Raw genomic sequence first — 17,438 nt, forward strand, 5'->3', positions numbered from 1 at the left:
AACTAAGCGCTTCTTGCAAATAGAATGTATTCGAATTGCGCTACGTACGTATGCGCATGTTGCGTATTAAACCATGATGCGTTGAAGGCGTCCGTCGTACTCGCTAGTAGTAAGCGCTTATGTGCGTGCGTGCGTGTACTCGTGTTTCGAGTCTTTATGCACTCACACAAAGCGTCGCTGTATATAGATTCCAAATTTTGGATCAGCTGCATTCTTCTTTAAGGATTGACGCTTACTACGGTTGTATTTCGAAAACTTGGTTGTGTTAGTAAGAGCAGGCATCTGTCCACCGTTACAGCTATTGTTAATCACTGAACGGGCTCACCGTAGCAGTAAACTTCTTTCAAAAACCATCTTGGTCAAAAGAGCCAACTGGTTTGTGGAAGCCAGCGGAGCGCTCAAGTAGGGGCCCCGACCATCGATAAGCCTCACATGATGCCAGCGCACTGAATAATTATTCAATAAAGTCTACTCGTTCGCTCGCTTGCTCGCTCGCTCGCTCACTCACTCACTCACTCGCTCGCTCGCTCACTCACTCACTCACTCACTCACTCGCTCGCTCGCTCGCTCACTCACTCACTCACTCACTCGCTCGCTCGCTCGCTCGCTCACTCACTCACTCACTCACTCACTCGCTCGCTCGCTCGCTCACTCACTCACTCACTCACTCACTAAGACATTCTCGTTAATGCGGGCCGCAATCCTTGTGCGGTGGCTCTCAGCTATGGCTGACGTCCTTGATCATCTAGACTCACAAACGTATCCACGCGATCCCCCGAACTGTCCATCACGACGAATCGAACGCGTGGCGGGAGGCGTCGAAGCCCGTCGTCACCGCGAAAAGGCGCGATCCGTGCCCCACGCCCTATTCAAAACGGCCCGCTCGCTCGCGCCCCGCGGCCCGGTCCAGGTGGCGCAGCGGTCGGGGTTCGCGCGCGAGGCAGCGCTCCGTGCGCCAACGCCGGGGCGCGCTTGCGGTGTCGGCAGCGGCAAGTCGTGTGCGCGGGGAACGCGCGGGTCCGCCCGGCGGGCGCGAGTCCCTCCTATGGCCGGCAGCCGGTGGGCGGCTCGCCGCCGGCCGGACCCCGAACTCGGTCGCGGAGGGGGCGGCGCGGCGGCGGCCGCCGAACAGCAACAGCAGCAGCAGCAGCAGCAACGGCAACAGCGGCCGCAGCAGCAGAACCCGATCGGCGCAGCCGCCGCTGAGCAGCAGCACGCTCAGCAGCAGCAGTCGTCGTCGTCGTCCAAGCCGCCGTCGCTGGTGCCGGGCCGCCTGCAGTCCCGGCCGCACGGACGCACCGATGCACGCCGTCGCCGCCACCAGATTATGGTGCACAACTTCCTCGAGAGGCCGCGAGGATGGAGGGCCGCCCTCTACCACATCGCCGTGTGAGTGTTCGGCCCGCGTGTGCGCGAGCGTGCGCTCGAACGCGGCCCTTCTTTCCAGTTCTTTGGCACCGGACCAGGGCTCGAAAAAAGCCGCGTCCGCTGCGCCGCACGCATGGCGAGAATGAGGCCCGCCAGCCTATTAGGGGCGGCACGCGGTTTGCCCCGAGATGTTCCTCCGATCATATCTTTTTCCGGTTATTTCGTTCTTGCCGTCACCGCTGCGCTGGCCACGCACGCCGCGGGGGCAACCTGCCTTCCCGACGCGCCGCTCATCGCCGTCCCTGTCCAACGCCCAATCCCTGCGGACCGGCACGCGTCGTGGCTATACGACGTGAACCGGCGTGAAAATGCCACGCGCTGCCGACCGGCCCGAACATCGCGGCGTAATACCCGCGCGTGGTTTCGGGTAGCGCACGGATAAATTATGCGCGCATTACTCGGCGCTTATAGGTGCGGGACTTTGCGGTCTGCGCGCTGCTACGCTGGCGATCGGCCGCGCGTGGAATTCGTTAGGCAGCGATTCTCGACGGGACCTTCGCATATGCGAACGGCCCGGTGTCGAGTACGCGTTCTCAGCGAAAGTTTCGGCGGCAGTTAGCGCGGTAAACGGCTTGTGCCGTTCCGAACGTCAGGGCCGGCCGCCCCGCGCTGTCCGCGGCCGAAGCGGAAATGTCAAAAGGTTGGCCACGGTCCGGGCCGGAAACGAAAAGCGGTGCTGCAAACAGTGATTCGGCTTCTGGCATTCGGGATAGAGCCGTGCTTTCGGGATGGAGCGTAGAGGACAGAGGGCCACGTTTCTTGGTCTCTTTGAGTGCTCTTGTTCGAGAGGTAAATGTCATCCGCCTGTTTCTTCATGTACTGCTCGCAATAGAGCTAGGCGTAAGTTCGCGAAGACCGAGGCTCTTTATTGAGCGGTACTCCGTGTTTCTGGGTGCATGCGCGTGTGCAGTAGTGGTGCTGTTACAGTGAGATAACTTGCGTGAACCTTTCGCTGAAGGTGTAAACAATGAAAATAAATACAAGAAAACAAGCCAAGCAACTCCTCCAGCGCTGCGCCCTATAGTAAAATAGAAGAATCGACATTTGTACGAGTTGGTGCTGGTCGAACATGTTGAAGGGGCACAGCGCAAGACTACGCAGGCAAAAGACAGGAAACAGCGGGCATCGCTGTCAGCGCTATCCTGTGTGTTTCCTGCCTTGTGTCTTTGTCGTCTTGCGCTGCACCTTCCAAGATTTTCTGTAGTGCAAAATTTCTTTACATTATGAAACATTACATTTGTTTTGCAGTGTTGAATTGTTTTCTTAAAACCTGCAGTTTGAGTAAATACCACTTCATTCGCCTTATTCGTGTGATGGTGTAATACGAGACATTTGCCAGCGTTTGCTCTTATGGCACTGTGTCGCGCAACTGCCCCAAAACTTTTCGTGTATAAACTTAGCCGTAAGTATTTGGTGATTTTGACTAATGGCCCTAGTCTGTTGAAGGCCTTATATAGAGCGAAATAAAGAAAGAAAAAAGATGATAATGAATACCGCATTCATTTTTGTTTTTTTCAAGAACTTATGTCCTTTACGAGGCGCCCTTGCCACCACATGGGCGCATGGTCCCACGAATTGAACGCGGCGGTTATTTGTCCCGCGGACAACGGCTGCTTATGCCACTAATCCGGGCGTGGCTTTGGAGGGGGTCACGCAATGACCTAACAGGGAGGAAGAAAGACGTTATAGCGTCGTCATTTTTTGTTCGTTTTACTATTTTTTTCTCTCACGCTCTGCGCGAGCAAATGTGTTCCCCTCATTTCTCTTGCCTCGCAAGTATTGATTAATGTGTCGTCATATTTATTCCTGACTATCTTGACGTTCCGCACTGCGCGGTTAGTGCGTGGTTCGAGCGTACATGACTGACGCGGTTGGCTGCTGGCTTTCCGGAGTGGGAGCCGTTGTGGCGTAAAAAAAAGTTGCGGGTGCCTGACAGCAGGCGTGTGTCACTAATGACAGTGCACATTTTTTTTTTACGTGCAACGCCGCATGCATCACATGTCGTGCAGTCCCTCGTGGAGACGTTTTCGAAACGGTGTAGAGTAACACCTATAGTGGTGAACGCGCACACCCCCGTACGCTGAACAACAGCGCAGTTTGTACCACAGCGAGGTTTGGGACGAGGAGGCTCAAGCATCTTGAATAGGCAACGCCCGAATCGTGGAGTTTATGGCGTGTTCCTGGCCTCTGCAATCACCATCGTAGCATGCAGCCAGCAAAATCATGGCGTTCGAGATCGGTTCCTGTTACTCGGTCGGAGCCGTCAGTGTGCGGGGCGTCGATTTGGACGCCATCTATTTGTCCGGCATACGTTAGTACTAAGTGCTCGCGACTGACCGGTTGCTTTCGATAATAGTAGCATTTTAGAGATCGCCACTGCCCGGCGCTTCTTCTCCTGACAAAAAATCATAGCGTACAAACTCCTTTGCGCGTGCGTCTGTTGCCTCCCAGGCTGCCGTTATACATTTATCTTTAAAAGGAACGTTTATGCGGGGAAGACGTGAGAAAGCTGGGCTAGTCAATACGGTAACTATTTGGGATGTAAACACTACGCGCTCCTAACGATCGATAGACTATGATTGGACATGCAACGTGCAGTCCCTTATCGGCACCATAATCTCAGCAACCAGCTTTCCGCATTTGCATCTTAGATTTGTCGAACTGCGTCTACTGCCCTCTCTGCGAGACCACTATTGAACCGACTCCGTGGTGGTCGGCGCATTGGGCGCTTAGAAATCAGGCTAGACAGCAGGGACTTCGGATCGTCTTTCTCCCCCTCTGTCTTTCAACGTCCTGCCGTAGAGACAGCTCTCATGACCCACATTTGTTATAGCTATAAAATGGGGCAGAGGTAATGCTTATGAATGGGAGCGCAAGCAGCGGGTAAAGCCGTCTGGGCAACGGGTGAATGATTTAAGCGGCGATACTATTTATAGCGTTTTATGCGCTGAATATTGCATTTCCCTTACTTTTTTTTTATCTTCGCAAGATTTGTGGTGGCCCAAGAAGCAAAAGCGAGCGCTGAAGTGCTCTCTGGTGCGTGCCGGCGAAACAATGAAGGCGGTGAAAGGAGGAGTACAAAGGAACCCAGCCCTTTTGAGGAAGGAGAAAGCCAAAGCAATCAAAGCTAACTAAAAAGCCAGGAAGAATGAATCAAAGGCGATTGCTACTTCATGGACTCGGGAAAGTGGCCACGCTCTAGGCGTGCAGCCTCGTAAATGCATCGATCGCCCGCCGCGACCACTCGCTTAACCCACAGCACGCTCTGCTTAGTGTAGTGAAACACCGTGACGGCGACATTGAGAACCTGCACGAAAATAGTGCTTCGTTTTTTGCGATCGAGCAAAATACGGCGCTCAACATGCTTGCTTATAGTCTGACGCGACGGCCCTGGACTATGCGCGAGACCAAACATTTTGTTCAGCTTTATATTACATTTACTGTTACATCTTGAAGAGTTGGAAATATGAGTACGTTTGCACGGTGTGCAGAAGGAGAAGAGTAAAGAATGAAAGGGAGAAGGCAGGGACGTTAACATCAAAAGCGCGCGGTTGGCTAACCTGCGGTGGGAGATGGAAATATGGGAATGGAAAGATATGAGAGAGATGGCGGAGAAGGAAAGACGCGGTGAATTCTCGCGCGCGCACAGGCCAGTGCCCCTCAAGGAACACCAAAGTGCCTTCACAGCCCTGTGCGCCGACGAGCAGTGGTGACGGTGCATAAGCAGCACCCGCACCGACAGTTGCTGATCGTCCAGTCGCCGCAGTGTGTCGGAGAGGGTTTGTATTCGTGACAAATATCGAGGACAGAGCCTCGAGGACAGAGCACCCAGCGGACCGTGTGGTCTCGATGCTCTCTTCGTTGCCGAGTACATCGCACGCAGCCCTGTGGGTGATTCCAATTATTGCAGTGCGAGCCTCCGTGAAAGCCACTCCCAACATAAGCCGACGCAGAAGCGATACCTCACGTCGGTCAAGTTCGGGGGGATGTCGGAGCTGCATTGAAGGATTTCGTTCTTGCGCGTTCCGGTGCGCCCGAGCGTTTCAATTTCAGTTGTGCTGCAGAGATCGCGCTCGGTATAGGCAGCTATTTGAAGGCAACGCATAATACAGTGTGCTCCAACGCAACAGTACAAAAAAAAAGGATTACAAAAAAGCAAACCAAGCCAAGCGCTACATACAATAATAACAATTCTCGCCGAGATGGCTTCGCAGAGAAAGCAACAGTTTTAGAGCTCTCTTGCTTTGCTTCTTAAGATTCTCGACTCCGCGCAACGACGTGATCTTCTTTCTCGTGAGCTGTGCAGCTTAGCACGCCACGCGCGTAAGACGTCAGGTAACAACGAACTTGGGTTTGTGTGTCCTTGTGCTGGTGAGGCTTGTCCTCTCCAAACGCTCTCTTACTCGTCCTATCTCTAACTTTGCGGTTTACTAGAAACAACCTCACCAGCTTCCTCCAATAACCCCTCGAACATACTGGCTAGGGCCCCTATGCACGTCTCCTTACGTACGCGGGCCTCAGTGTCCGCTCTCCTTTCTATCTTTATTCTTCTTTCTTGCTTTTTCTCTTACTTTCTTTTCATCCCTGAACGCCTTTTATTCTGCGTTAGATTGCAACTACGCTTGCGTCTGGTAGACCTCCCTATAACTTTCTCTCTCTCTCTCTCTTAGTATATATATATATATATATATATATATATATATATATATATATATATATATATATATATATATATATATATATATATATATATATATATATATATATATTGCGCAACAAAAAACAACCCAGTTGTGGCTCTGCATCGTCCAGTCTGATAGCAAGCGTCCTTTTGCGTGGCTGCATACTGCAGCGATAAGGGAAGCCGGCGCGAAGCTTTTTTATATACTCATCTCCGGCCCACCGCGCCAAAGCCCTTTTCTTCCTACTGCGCTTCTTTCTGCGCATCCCGTGCAGTCTCCTTACTGGCGTCGGAAACGTTCAGCCTATTTGCAAATAAAGGCTGATCGCAGCAGAAGGCGGACGTGGTATTGTGCGTCGAGCGCTCGGCTTGCCGATGCCTAAGCGCTGCTACAAGTCGGCAGAGCACCGAGCTATTTTCGTATCGTGTGTGGGAATTCTTCGAAATTCTGTATAGAACGAATGGCTGCTTTGAGCCAATTTCATAGCTCATAGCGGCTATACTCTCAGTGAAATGGTGGCTATATTGCCATCCGCTTAGCAGATTTCTGCGAACACATGCGATTCGGGAGAGCGCTGTTGTTTGGAGCGGTATTGCTTTCCTGCTATTTCTTTTTCATCGTCGTTGTCTTGCCGACCCTGGGGCACACTGAGCTGCATTGCGGTAGTGTCAAAACGGAGCAGACCAGTTAGCCATCTAGCATTTCCAGCAGACAAAAAACAAAACAAAACAAAAAAAGCAGTGACAATTGTGGAACTCCATTATTAAAAAAAAAAAAACTTCCCTTTTGAAGCCTGCAAACGAAGGTATACTGGCATTTGTGAACCTCGTGTCCGCTGCGAAGTGACTTTGGGTGGCGTTTCTTTCATTTCTTCCGACTCGCGCGCTTGCTGTTAAAGGGACACTAAAGGGAAACAATAAATCAGTTTAGACTAATGGAGCATTGTTTGAGAACCCTGCAGGCAGTCATTTCAAAAAGATAGTTTGATTATAAGATGAGAAAATGAAGGTCCACGTATCAGTATTTGAATTTCGCGCCGAAACCCCAGTGCCGGTACGTCAGCGTGACGTCAGGGATTCCAAAGTATGTTTTCGCATTTGGGCCGTGTTGGCTGAATAAAGTTTCCCGAAACTTGCCAAGTGTAATATTTGGTTTCTTTAGAACACAATGTAGTCAATCTGTACCGCTATATATAATTAGTAAGCCCTAGAAGATGCCATCAAAATCCATGACGTCACAGCCCCCAGGTGCGGGAACTCAAGAAGGCGTCGCCACCCGTATTTCGTTCTTGCGCTTTTTCTGGCTTACCAAACGTCTTATCGTTGTAAGAGTGGTGTTTTTGGTGTTGTAGAACGATAATTTACTGATGCAGAAGAAATCATTTTTCACTTTAGTGTCCCTTTAAGTCACGCCTGTATCGCGCGCTCCCAGAGCACGAGCTTCTATTTATTGTTTAAAAACTGCAACTCTCAGGCACCGTTTTATGACTCTCCAGACAGGCATGCTTCTTTCGCCTGTTTTACCCTCTACCTCGCCTTCCACCCCTCCCTCCCTTACTCCCTCTCTGCCTCCCTCTATATTTCTTAAATGCGCAACTTATTTAGGTTGTTGGCGCTTTTAAGTGTCGCCGATCACTCATTTTCACATAATATAAGCGTAACACAAAAAGGCAAAGATCGTAACTTGACTTTGCACGTTTTCTGTGACCTTACCTACACCGCTCTTTTCCCTGCCCGATTTCTTCGGCGTTTTACTTCTGTGCGCTTTGTGTGCATGTTGTCGAATACTAGTGATCGCCAAAGAAGACATGCGGAACATATGTACATGTTGTGTTTATACCTTGTAAGATTTAATAGAAACGCGAAGCATCGATATTTACATAAAATTACAGCAACAACATTGCTCCACTGTGACCTTTCAGATTGGCCGCAGCCGCTTTATTCTTCCATTTTGTGTCGCTTATTTCTTTTTCCTCTGCCTGTTTTCCTCCTGTGAGCTTTCGTTGTTGCCTGCCTGGATCCGCGGACAGAATTAAATTGCGCGCGCCATTGACCCCGCGGCCTTTCTGCGAGTAAACACCCGCTGCAACATGTCGCAAATTCGTCTAGCTATCCTCGGGCGTGCTCGCTGTAATTCCTCCTTGTAAACACTTGGGTGCCTTTTCGCGACGCAGAAATGGAATTACGCGCGTCACACGCACCCTGGACTTCGTTTACCGAACCCGTGTAAACCCAAACGCGTGTCCTCCCCCGCGGCGCTGACCTCGCGTGATTCGATTGTCTCAGGTGTGCGTACCCGTGCCTCCTGTAATTGCGCCGCGATAACCGGATACCTCTATTGGCCCCCGCTTTTTCGCTCGTCGACGACTGATTGAGTTTCGCGCGTTTTTGAGACGATTCCCGGTTTAGCGATTCCCCTCCTTTCGCACATCTGTAATCGCAGCAAGAGGGAACGTATTTTCTATTCTTTTGCCTACCCTTTCTCACCTCTCGCATCGGTAATCGTTGAATGGATGTGTGTCGGCTTCGTGCGCCGCGACGTAATTTAATATCCGCGTTAGCCAGAACATGTCCGAGACCTACGGTCCGGCTGATGCGTTTCTTTCTTGCGTAATGATTGCGGCCTGGAATTGGAATTTATCTCATTCCGCGCGTCCAAAACGGGCTCCGCAGTACCGTTGAATGGCCTGCCCCGCTCCCTGTCGTACCAGTCTTTGAACTTATATTTCTGGCCTTCATGCCTGAAGCAGCGCACGACTGGCAGGATTGAGACCATCCGACGGCGCACGAGAAGACGCGTCAATACGTGTACGAAAGGACAGCGAGGATTAAAGCTGAGAGGGAACGGATGCTGAAGGATCTTAAGAAACACTGACACGATCCCTTCGTGGATAAACGTAAGCGCGAAAATCTCCAGAAAGAAAACCGCAAATCAAAAGAGGAAGCGGCAATATCTCTGGAGGATGCGTTCCATCTAATCACGGGGAAACGCGAAGCAACACGTATTAAGAGAGAGAGAATAAACTTTATTCAAGAACCCCGGTCCGGGTTCTCCCGCTTTGTTCTATTTGTCTGCCAAGCCGAGCGTCGTGATGAGCTCGATCATGGCACGTACGTAGTCGGGGGAGGACTCCGCCAGCCACTAGGAAGCTTTGGCTGGGGCCAACTCCGACGCGGCCTTTCAAATGCATGTAAAACGCAAAAACGTTTTTCTGAGATAACCTCTGGACCGACTTCATTGAAATTTGTTGCATTTGAAAGAGAAAGTTAAATCCTAGTTATTTTTATGAAGCGGAATTTCGATTTCAGCTTGCGTTTTGTTAAAAACATTTTCAAATATTCGACAGTTTGAAAAAAGAAAAGAAGCATGAAGTTTACAAATTCATAGCTCTGCATCAAAAACAGGCATCGCGGTACTGTAAAGAGCATCCATTAGATCGCTCAAAGCGGACAAATTCGATACGTCATGTTACATCTTACGTGGAATTTGTTACGTTGTTTAGAAGGGTTCTGCAAAAGCCGTATTTCTATGTCACTAAATTTTTGTGTATTCACGTGTAAAATATCAATTTCGTCCGCTTTAGATGAACCATTAGATACGATTCACAGAATTGTGTTATCATTTCTCATTTTTGAGTTACAGAGCTGCAAACATGATAGATTTGTTTTTCAAAATTTTTCGATTTTTGAGAATTTTTAATCAAGAATTCACGACCTAACTCAAAAATTAGAAACCAACAGCCGCTAGATTTTAAGTTTTTCTTTTAAAATACAACAAACCTCGTCAAATTTGGCGCAGTGGTCGCCGAGAAAAGCGCATTCTCCTTTTACATGTATTTAGATATAGGAGCACCCGAGCTAACGCTTCCTCTTAAGCGCAAAGGTCAGGCTATCCCTATACTCATGATGCGTGAGAAAAGTGCGACGCGCCTAATAACAGGGACGAGTGGATAGAAAAAAAAAAAGAATTCACGTTGCAAGCTGAAAGCGGCCGTTTGATCAACTGGCGCAGTGGTCGGTCACGTGCGAACGCCTGCAGACCCGTCGTTCAGCGCGCGCTGAGCTCCTGTAATTGAAAAATGCCATGATCGATACCTGTCCATCGCGGCTCGCCGATGAGTGGCTCAGAACTTCCGCATCCAAACGCGGCATGTCATTCAGCGAGTCTTAAGGGGAGCGTTTCGTGCGAGTGTTGTCCAAATCAAGTGACCCGTGCAGCGTGACGTTGCGTAACCTTCTTGCAGCCGAACCGCGCCGATCAATATCTCACGATGGTGTTCAATACACCTCGGCTGCGTAATGGGCTTCAAGCAGACGTCTCGCGTAAACCACCCTACCTGTGCCTATATATATATATATATATATATATATATATATATATATATATATATATATATATATATATATATATATATTGGGGCTGACACAGGTGCGCCAGTTATTGCGATTCATGCGGGAAACATTCAAGCGAAAGAAATGTTGTTCGGTCTCTTTCTAGGCAAAACATGAAACATTTCGTATGGAGAGGACACGGCAGGCTTGTTTTTGTAGTGGCACTTTTTTATTTTCTTTATCTGCTTTAGTGCAATACACAATTACCTGTATGTAGTTCGGCTTTTTTATGAGTGCTATATGCATCTGTGTCGCCATTCTGATTTCTGCATGGTCGCAGAAGTTTCTGTCGAAATTCGGTCTATCTCAATATATACGCATAGGGCCGTGAGGCTTGCAATCGACATAATACGCCGTCATGCAAGCGTGGCAGTGAGTAATGAAATGAGTCAAATAAACTTTGCCGTAGGCGCCACTCAGAACGTTCGAGCTAGTTCGAAGAAGCGTGCCCTCAAATTTGCTTAAAGAAAATGCTCATGAGTTTGCGAAATTCACGTAGACAGCGAAGGAACCTGCGTTCATGTGACTACGAGACGATAAGCTGTGGCACTTCGCTGTAGTGGAGGAAGGCTCGCTGCGCGTGCAATAGTTTTAAAATGAAACATCTTGCTTCTCTCTATTTGCTTGTCCGTTCTCTTGTTGTCTTGAGAGCCGAGAAGCGTCGCTGATAATTACAGCCTTAGAAGTTGCGCCGAATTTATCTCACGGTTAAGGAACTTCGCAATGAAAGAAGCTGACATTTGCGAGGTTGCGGGGGTGGATGCGAAGAACTGAGCTTTCGTAGTTGCTCCGATAAGCCGCCAGGCGTGCGAATGTTACGTCATCTTTTGAGATCCGCCACTGCTGATTCGGTTTGAACAGCAGCCAACCTATTTTTATCAACGGCATTTGAATATTAAAATGCGCAAAGTAGAGCCTTTCTTGCCCCCGAGCCGATTGATGTTGCTGTTACCTCGCACTGCCACAGTCGCTACGAAAATTGCTCGCGAAGAAAAAAAAAATTGTTCGTGCAGAACACTGCGCGTTAAAAACGTATTTTTTTTTTATTTATCCTCAAATTGCTGTCATTCCCGGAGGACTGGTTAAAACGTACGAAACAAATATAGCATAAATAGACAAGGCTATCTCTTACTGCATATTTAATCTCAGCCGTGCTCGGATGCGAGAATACACGACTTTGAATTTCTAAACGTGTGATTATGGGCTTGTTCTCCGCATGGATAGCGTTTGGTCCTTTTTTTTTTCGCGCGATGTGGCGTCGATACGGAAGGTGAAGTGGTTGCTTTCAAATGCTCGCACAATGCTTCATTTATTTCCGCACCTTGATTGAATTGGCGTCCCTAGAAAACATGTTTTGTGTCGTTTCGTTTGAATAATCAGCAAAAATATATTGCGCCTTGTAAATTTATGACAAGCTAGACAAAAATGTATAGGTAACGGGCAGTAGAGGAGGTGCCTCAGTTATCGCATAATTGCGTAAATTTGCAATTTTCAGGGTGTTAACCGTCCGTGGAATCCAAACTTAGGCAGTGTTGTCGCCCTCACTTTGGAAGACCAGCGTTAGTGGTTCCTCCGTTGGTGTGCGAAGTTCCACCGCGATGGCAACACTTAGACTTGGGCGAAATGACAAAACCATTGTCGAGCGAGATCCCAGTGGACTTCAAGTAATTCGTACCGGGCAACGTCAAGCTGAATGATTTTACTGTGAAGTCTGAGATGCGTAATTTTTCTTGAAGACGCGTAATAAATAAATAAATAAGTAAACAAACAAACAAACAAACAAACAAACAAACAACAAACAAACAAACAAACAAACAAACAAATAACTAAATAAATAAATAAATAAGTAAATAAATAATCTCGATAGAGCTACAGCGACTAGCGCTCCAATAATAGATAATTTGTGTCTCCTTGCCTTTTGCCTTTGAATATACTAACCACGGTTTCTCACGAATGACGTCACGAGATCAGGAAATGCGTTAGATGTTGATTGTTGACCAAGATGCCCGTCATTAACGAAAGATATTGCAAAAAATTTGTGTCACACAGCGATATTTATTGTCTCAGAATTTGCCAAGAGAAACCTTAATTTTAAAGCAATTGGAAAAACGTTTTTTAAACGCCTCGAACCACCAGCCATTTGCCATGACAAAGCAGCTCAGTGGGGGCTCGAAATTTAACACAAGATGTCAGATTGACAGCTCTTCAGTGCCAAAATCAAGATGTGATTATGAGACACGCTGCGATAGGGTACTCCGGAATAAATTGACTACCTGGGGCTCTTTAATGTGCGCCAAAATGCAAGCCTACAAGTGTTCTTGCAATTCACCCCGATCCAAATGCGCCAGCAGTGGCCGGAAACCAACGTGAGTCCTCGGGGCGCAATGTCATAGCCACTGAAATAGAGCGGCGCGTCTGAACACGAAACGTTGTAGTTTTACGCGGAAAGGACAGCGCGAGGCGCGAGTGTGTTTTCTGTTGAAGTGGAAAAGAGGTAGTTGTCTACCTATGGAAACGTTCCTGCTGCAACTTGTAAGTGTTACAGACGCTGATAACTGTTTCGGAGATCGTGCAAGCTTCGTGTGACCGCATTCGAATCGAGCAAGCTGTCGCGAAGCAGGTGTCAGGTTTACAGCATTTAAGAGCATCAATTGCTGCTATGAATGCCACAAAACAATAACGTTCGAATGTTCCTACGGAAGCTGCTATTTCGTACTTCCGGTTCCACCGAAGAAAGGCGCACTAGCACAGAAAACAGGGGAAGGAGGTGATCTGTCATCGATCTACCTGAAGTGAAAAACTGCAACTAGTGCGGCGAGAAAACTGCCTCGTTTCTGAGCATAAACTGTGTTTCAATATAATGTATAACGGACAGAAGAAATAATAAATCCCGTTGGAATATTCGTGTGAAAGCATCAGGTGGCGCACTGAGCGATAAGAACGGGCGTCCGTAGCAAAGAAACGGCGTATAAATTCCCGTTGGCTTCGACGACACGTCGCATGCGCACCTCGACGGAACCGTGCGGGCGAAGGCGAACACGGGCTGCCGGGCTTGCGCGACAGGTCATGTGTGAGGGCGTCGTTCCCGACGCCACGTCATCCTCGGAAACCACTGTGTCATCCGCGCGTTCCTTGACTGCTAAAGCATTCCGCCTGCGTTCTAAACTTTGCCTCGGTAACCTCTATAAACAAATAAATGCATTAAAGAAACAGAATTAACTGGGAAGCAAAAATGTCGATGGCAGTGAGTTTCGAACATACTACCCAAACCTCAGAAGTCCAGTGTCTTTACCCACCGGGCTAAATCAGCGCTTCCTAGATAGCAGGCCTGTGAACTCTCCTTTAGGACGTCATGCCACGTGAACCGAATTTCCCATTGTCAACCCCGGTGTGACGAAAGCGGCGACGTCAAAATCACCTTGGCTTACTCGGAAGCATCCACCGTAGATTCTATAGCAGCGGGGCAAGGTAGAATGACGTCACGAACCGAAGTGCACGGGCCTTGCGTTGGCCAAGCGTCTCAACGCGCTCGCTTGTCAGTAGGGTTCAGTTGGACATTAAGGCTTTCCCATTCACAACTCATAAGAACATCTCGGATGTCCTCGGATGTCATAAAATTAATTTAATTGTTATTAACTCTTCCGTTTGTTGTGCCGCAATTGCTGACCACGTAATTGGCTTTTCGTGCTCAGCTGCCGGCAGCAAAGGCGAAGTACGATGTTTAGGTGCACTATCATCAGCCGTGTCTTCGCGAATGACATCAACAAGCCACGATGCGCAACGCATGTGTGAGCTCCCTTGCCGCACGGTAAACGTTTCGTGCCGGGGACCACAGGGCAGTGTGCGGAGACAGTAGCTCTCCGTCGGGCTCAACCCGCCGGATGAACGGCCTCCGTCGGAGGAAGTTCTGCGGTGTCCCATCCGAAGGGTGTGCGAGCGTCACTGCTCTTCTTCCGGTCCGTCGGCATACGTCAACGGCAGTTACGACGTACAGAATTTCATCTAGTCTCTATGTAATCACCAGAACTCTCGTTCTCTCTCGCCCTTTTCCAACCCCTATTTCCCTCATCCTAGTGCGGGGGTAGCGAGCACACAACTCATATCTCCCTTTCTTTGCTCTCCTTCTATATGTTTTTACTTTGAGTAAGGAGTCACTTGGAATGGTAATGAGGGCTGTCAGTGTAAGAGGGCGAGAATGAAGAGGAAAGGCAGGGAGGTTAGCCAGATATGAGTCTCCAGTTTGCTATCCTACACTGGGGATGGGGGATAGGGGTTAGAAAGATGACAGAGAGGAAAACGCTAATAAAAGGAAAAAAAAAGAAACACACACATATGGAGACACACACACAAAAGGCGTTCCAGTTAAAATCGTTCACACAGGCCGGTAGATCGCAAAAAGCGCAATAGCGCTTGCACGGCCTTCTTCCGTGACGGTAGGTCCTTTCGATGTTATAGAATTATTTTTTCGGATAGCGGTTGGTCGTCCAGTTGGTCAAGTTCGTGGCGAAGGCATTCCCTCTGTGGACTGTACTGCGGGCAGGCGCACAAAGTATGGCCAATTGATTCTTCATGGCCGCAGTGGTCACAGTTTGGGGTGTCGGTCATCCCTATGCGGAATGCATAGGCTTTGGTAAAAGCAACGCCCAACCAAATTCGATATAAAAGCGTGGCGTCTCAACGGCGAAGCTGTGATGGCGCTCGAAGACTTAGTGTGAGATCAAGTGAGTACAGTCGCGTATTTCTTAAATGTCGCTCATTTCAATGCGATGCAGTGCACTGCCGAGCAAGTAGGCGGAGCTTCCGTGCTGCGTCAGTTCTAGAAAGAGGAGTTGGGACGTGAGCCTCAGTATGGGCTGAGCGGGCAGCTTGATCCGCCCGTTCATTGCCGATAATCCCGCAGTGACTTAGAAGCCACTGAAAGGTTATTTCATGGCCTGCATCACTTGTATGGTGTAACGTCTCTAATATGCAATATGTCAGTGTAAGAATGTCGCAGCCCTTCGATAGTCATATCATGCGTAACATCTTTTGAACCTAGGCGTGAGACCTTGTGAACTTAGCGTTTCTTGCCTTAATTTTACCACTGCTCGCAACTAGTCGACACCATCGAAATCGCACATTATACTAATACATAATAATGCATAATGCACACATTGATACATACGTCTCAAGCAATGCCAAATAACTAATTAGTAATTTATAATTAAATAATCGACCAATAGCTGATTGTGTTGGACTATCGTAGAATGCAGAGATGCAAAGACGGATAACGATGCCTGGTGCACGGAAAATAGGTCACGTGACGTCAGGGTTTACACATACTTTCGGTTTGTGTTGTCATGTTTATTTATTGGTTAGGAGGACGGCACGTCCAAGTTTATTCACTACGCAAATGGGTCAAGTTCTGTCTGTTGACCAAATGATAAGGAAACGTTGCGTATAATAAACTGCACACAGTTAGCTACCTGTATATATATATGTAGTGTACAGGAAAATGGGCAAGTAGTGCGAGCAACATCACAGGACAAAGAAGGCGAGGAAAACCACCAGATATGGAAAACACTCACGCGCCCCCCGCAATTACGCTCGCCGACTCCCGCCGGAGCGATAGGAGTAGCGGACGTGGCATGGGCGGTTTACGAAACTGCGGCGGGGCCGCGCCCAAGCCCGCTGATAAACAACGGCGACGCACAACGGCGAGCTTCGCCGCTAATGTCGAGCACCGGCATCGTCTGCTCGCAGCAATTATCCGTGATGCATCGGTGCGCCACGCTGCGGCAGAGTTGCCAGAATTTCAGTCACGAGCCTTTAACAAGACCGAAGCCTGCGGCGGTAACTGTTTTGGCATTTAGTGCGGTCAGTAGTAATGACGAGTCCGCGTCCTAGCTACGTACTACCTGCCAGGCAGGATGGTTTTGGCGAGGTTCCAACCCGGGTTCTGCGAGACAGCTTTAACCACAGTGGGTGATTTGCGTTCGGTGCCTCGCTGCACAGGTGGAGCCTGCGGGCAGCCTCGAAAGTTGACCTCGAGTAAATGAATTAGGCAACGCGAGAATTGGGTTACGAAACCGAATGGCGCACATTTTGCGGACCAAAAAGCAGTTATTGAACTAGGCTAAGCGTCATTAGGAGGTGCCTATGTTTGGACGGTTGTCGATTATTATTATTATTATTATTATTATTATTATTATTATTATTATTATTATTATTATTATTATTATTATTGTTGTTGTTGTTGTTGTTGTTGTTGTTGTTGTTGTTGTTGTTGTTGTTGTCGTTGTTGTTGTTGCGCTTCGCTGTGTATTTTAGACACAAAACATGTGCGTTCCGTGCCTAAATTTGCTCTTTTTACAACGCTTGTTGTACAGTTAGCCTCGCATATGTTATAAGAAAACTTGTCTGCTCTAATTAAAAGTGCAAAGGTGTGCCTCTTTTATGAGAAAACCCCACATCATCTTCTTGATATTTCTGTAGATCCTCATAAGCCACACACACACACACACACACACAACACACACTTATATATATATATATATATATATATATATATATATATATATATATATATATATATATATATATATATATATATATATATATATATATATATGTTGAATTGATTCTGATGCAGGCCGGACCCCGGCCGAAACGTCAATAAACCGCTTCATACGCATGTCTACTTCAGTGTGAATATTTACCCGGACCATATATATATATATATATATATATATGTAGATATATATATGTGGAGTTTCTACATTTTCTTTCAATCTCATCTCATCGCGTGCCTGAGTCTTTCCTGTGTCCTAGCTTATTATTGACTCTAACATTGTTACAAAAGCCGGTACACTGCTTTCTTCTGCCTCTTTCGTACTCGTTTACTCGGATGTGGAGGGTGTTTCGGGTATTCCGGGAGTTGCTTCATTGATTTATCGAC

The 17,438-nt window shown here is 48.1% G+C and overlaps 1 protein-coding gene across 2 annotated transcripts in view; it reads left to right on the forward strand.

Moving 5' to 3' along the window:
• Window positions 1–1,016: 1,016 nt before the first annotated feature.
• The window catches only part of LOC135899233 (potassium voltage-gated channel subfamily KQT member 1-like), a 307,969-nt gene continuing 291,547 nt past the window's right edge, over window positions 1,017–17,438 (forward strand). For both annotated transcript variants that reach the window (XM_065428502.1, XM_065428503.1), the window contains exon 1: window positions 1,017–1,389. In XM_065428502.1, coding sequence (XP_065284574.1) covers window positions 1,046–1,389 — 344 coding nt within the window. In that variant the 5' untranslated portion in view covers window positions 1,017–1,045. The remainder of the gene's footprint in view (window positions 1,390–17,438) is intronic.

Source organism: Dermacentor albipictus, chromosome 5 (genome assembly GCF_038994185.2).
Source record: "Dermacentor albipictus isolate Rhodes 1998 colony chromosome 5, USDA_Dalb.pri_finalv2, whole genome shotgun sequence".
In the NCBI taxonomy this organism is placed as follows: Eukaryota; Metazoa; Arthropoda; class Arachnida; order Ixodida; family Ixodidae; genus Dermacentor; species Dermacentor albipictus.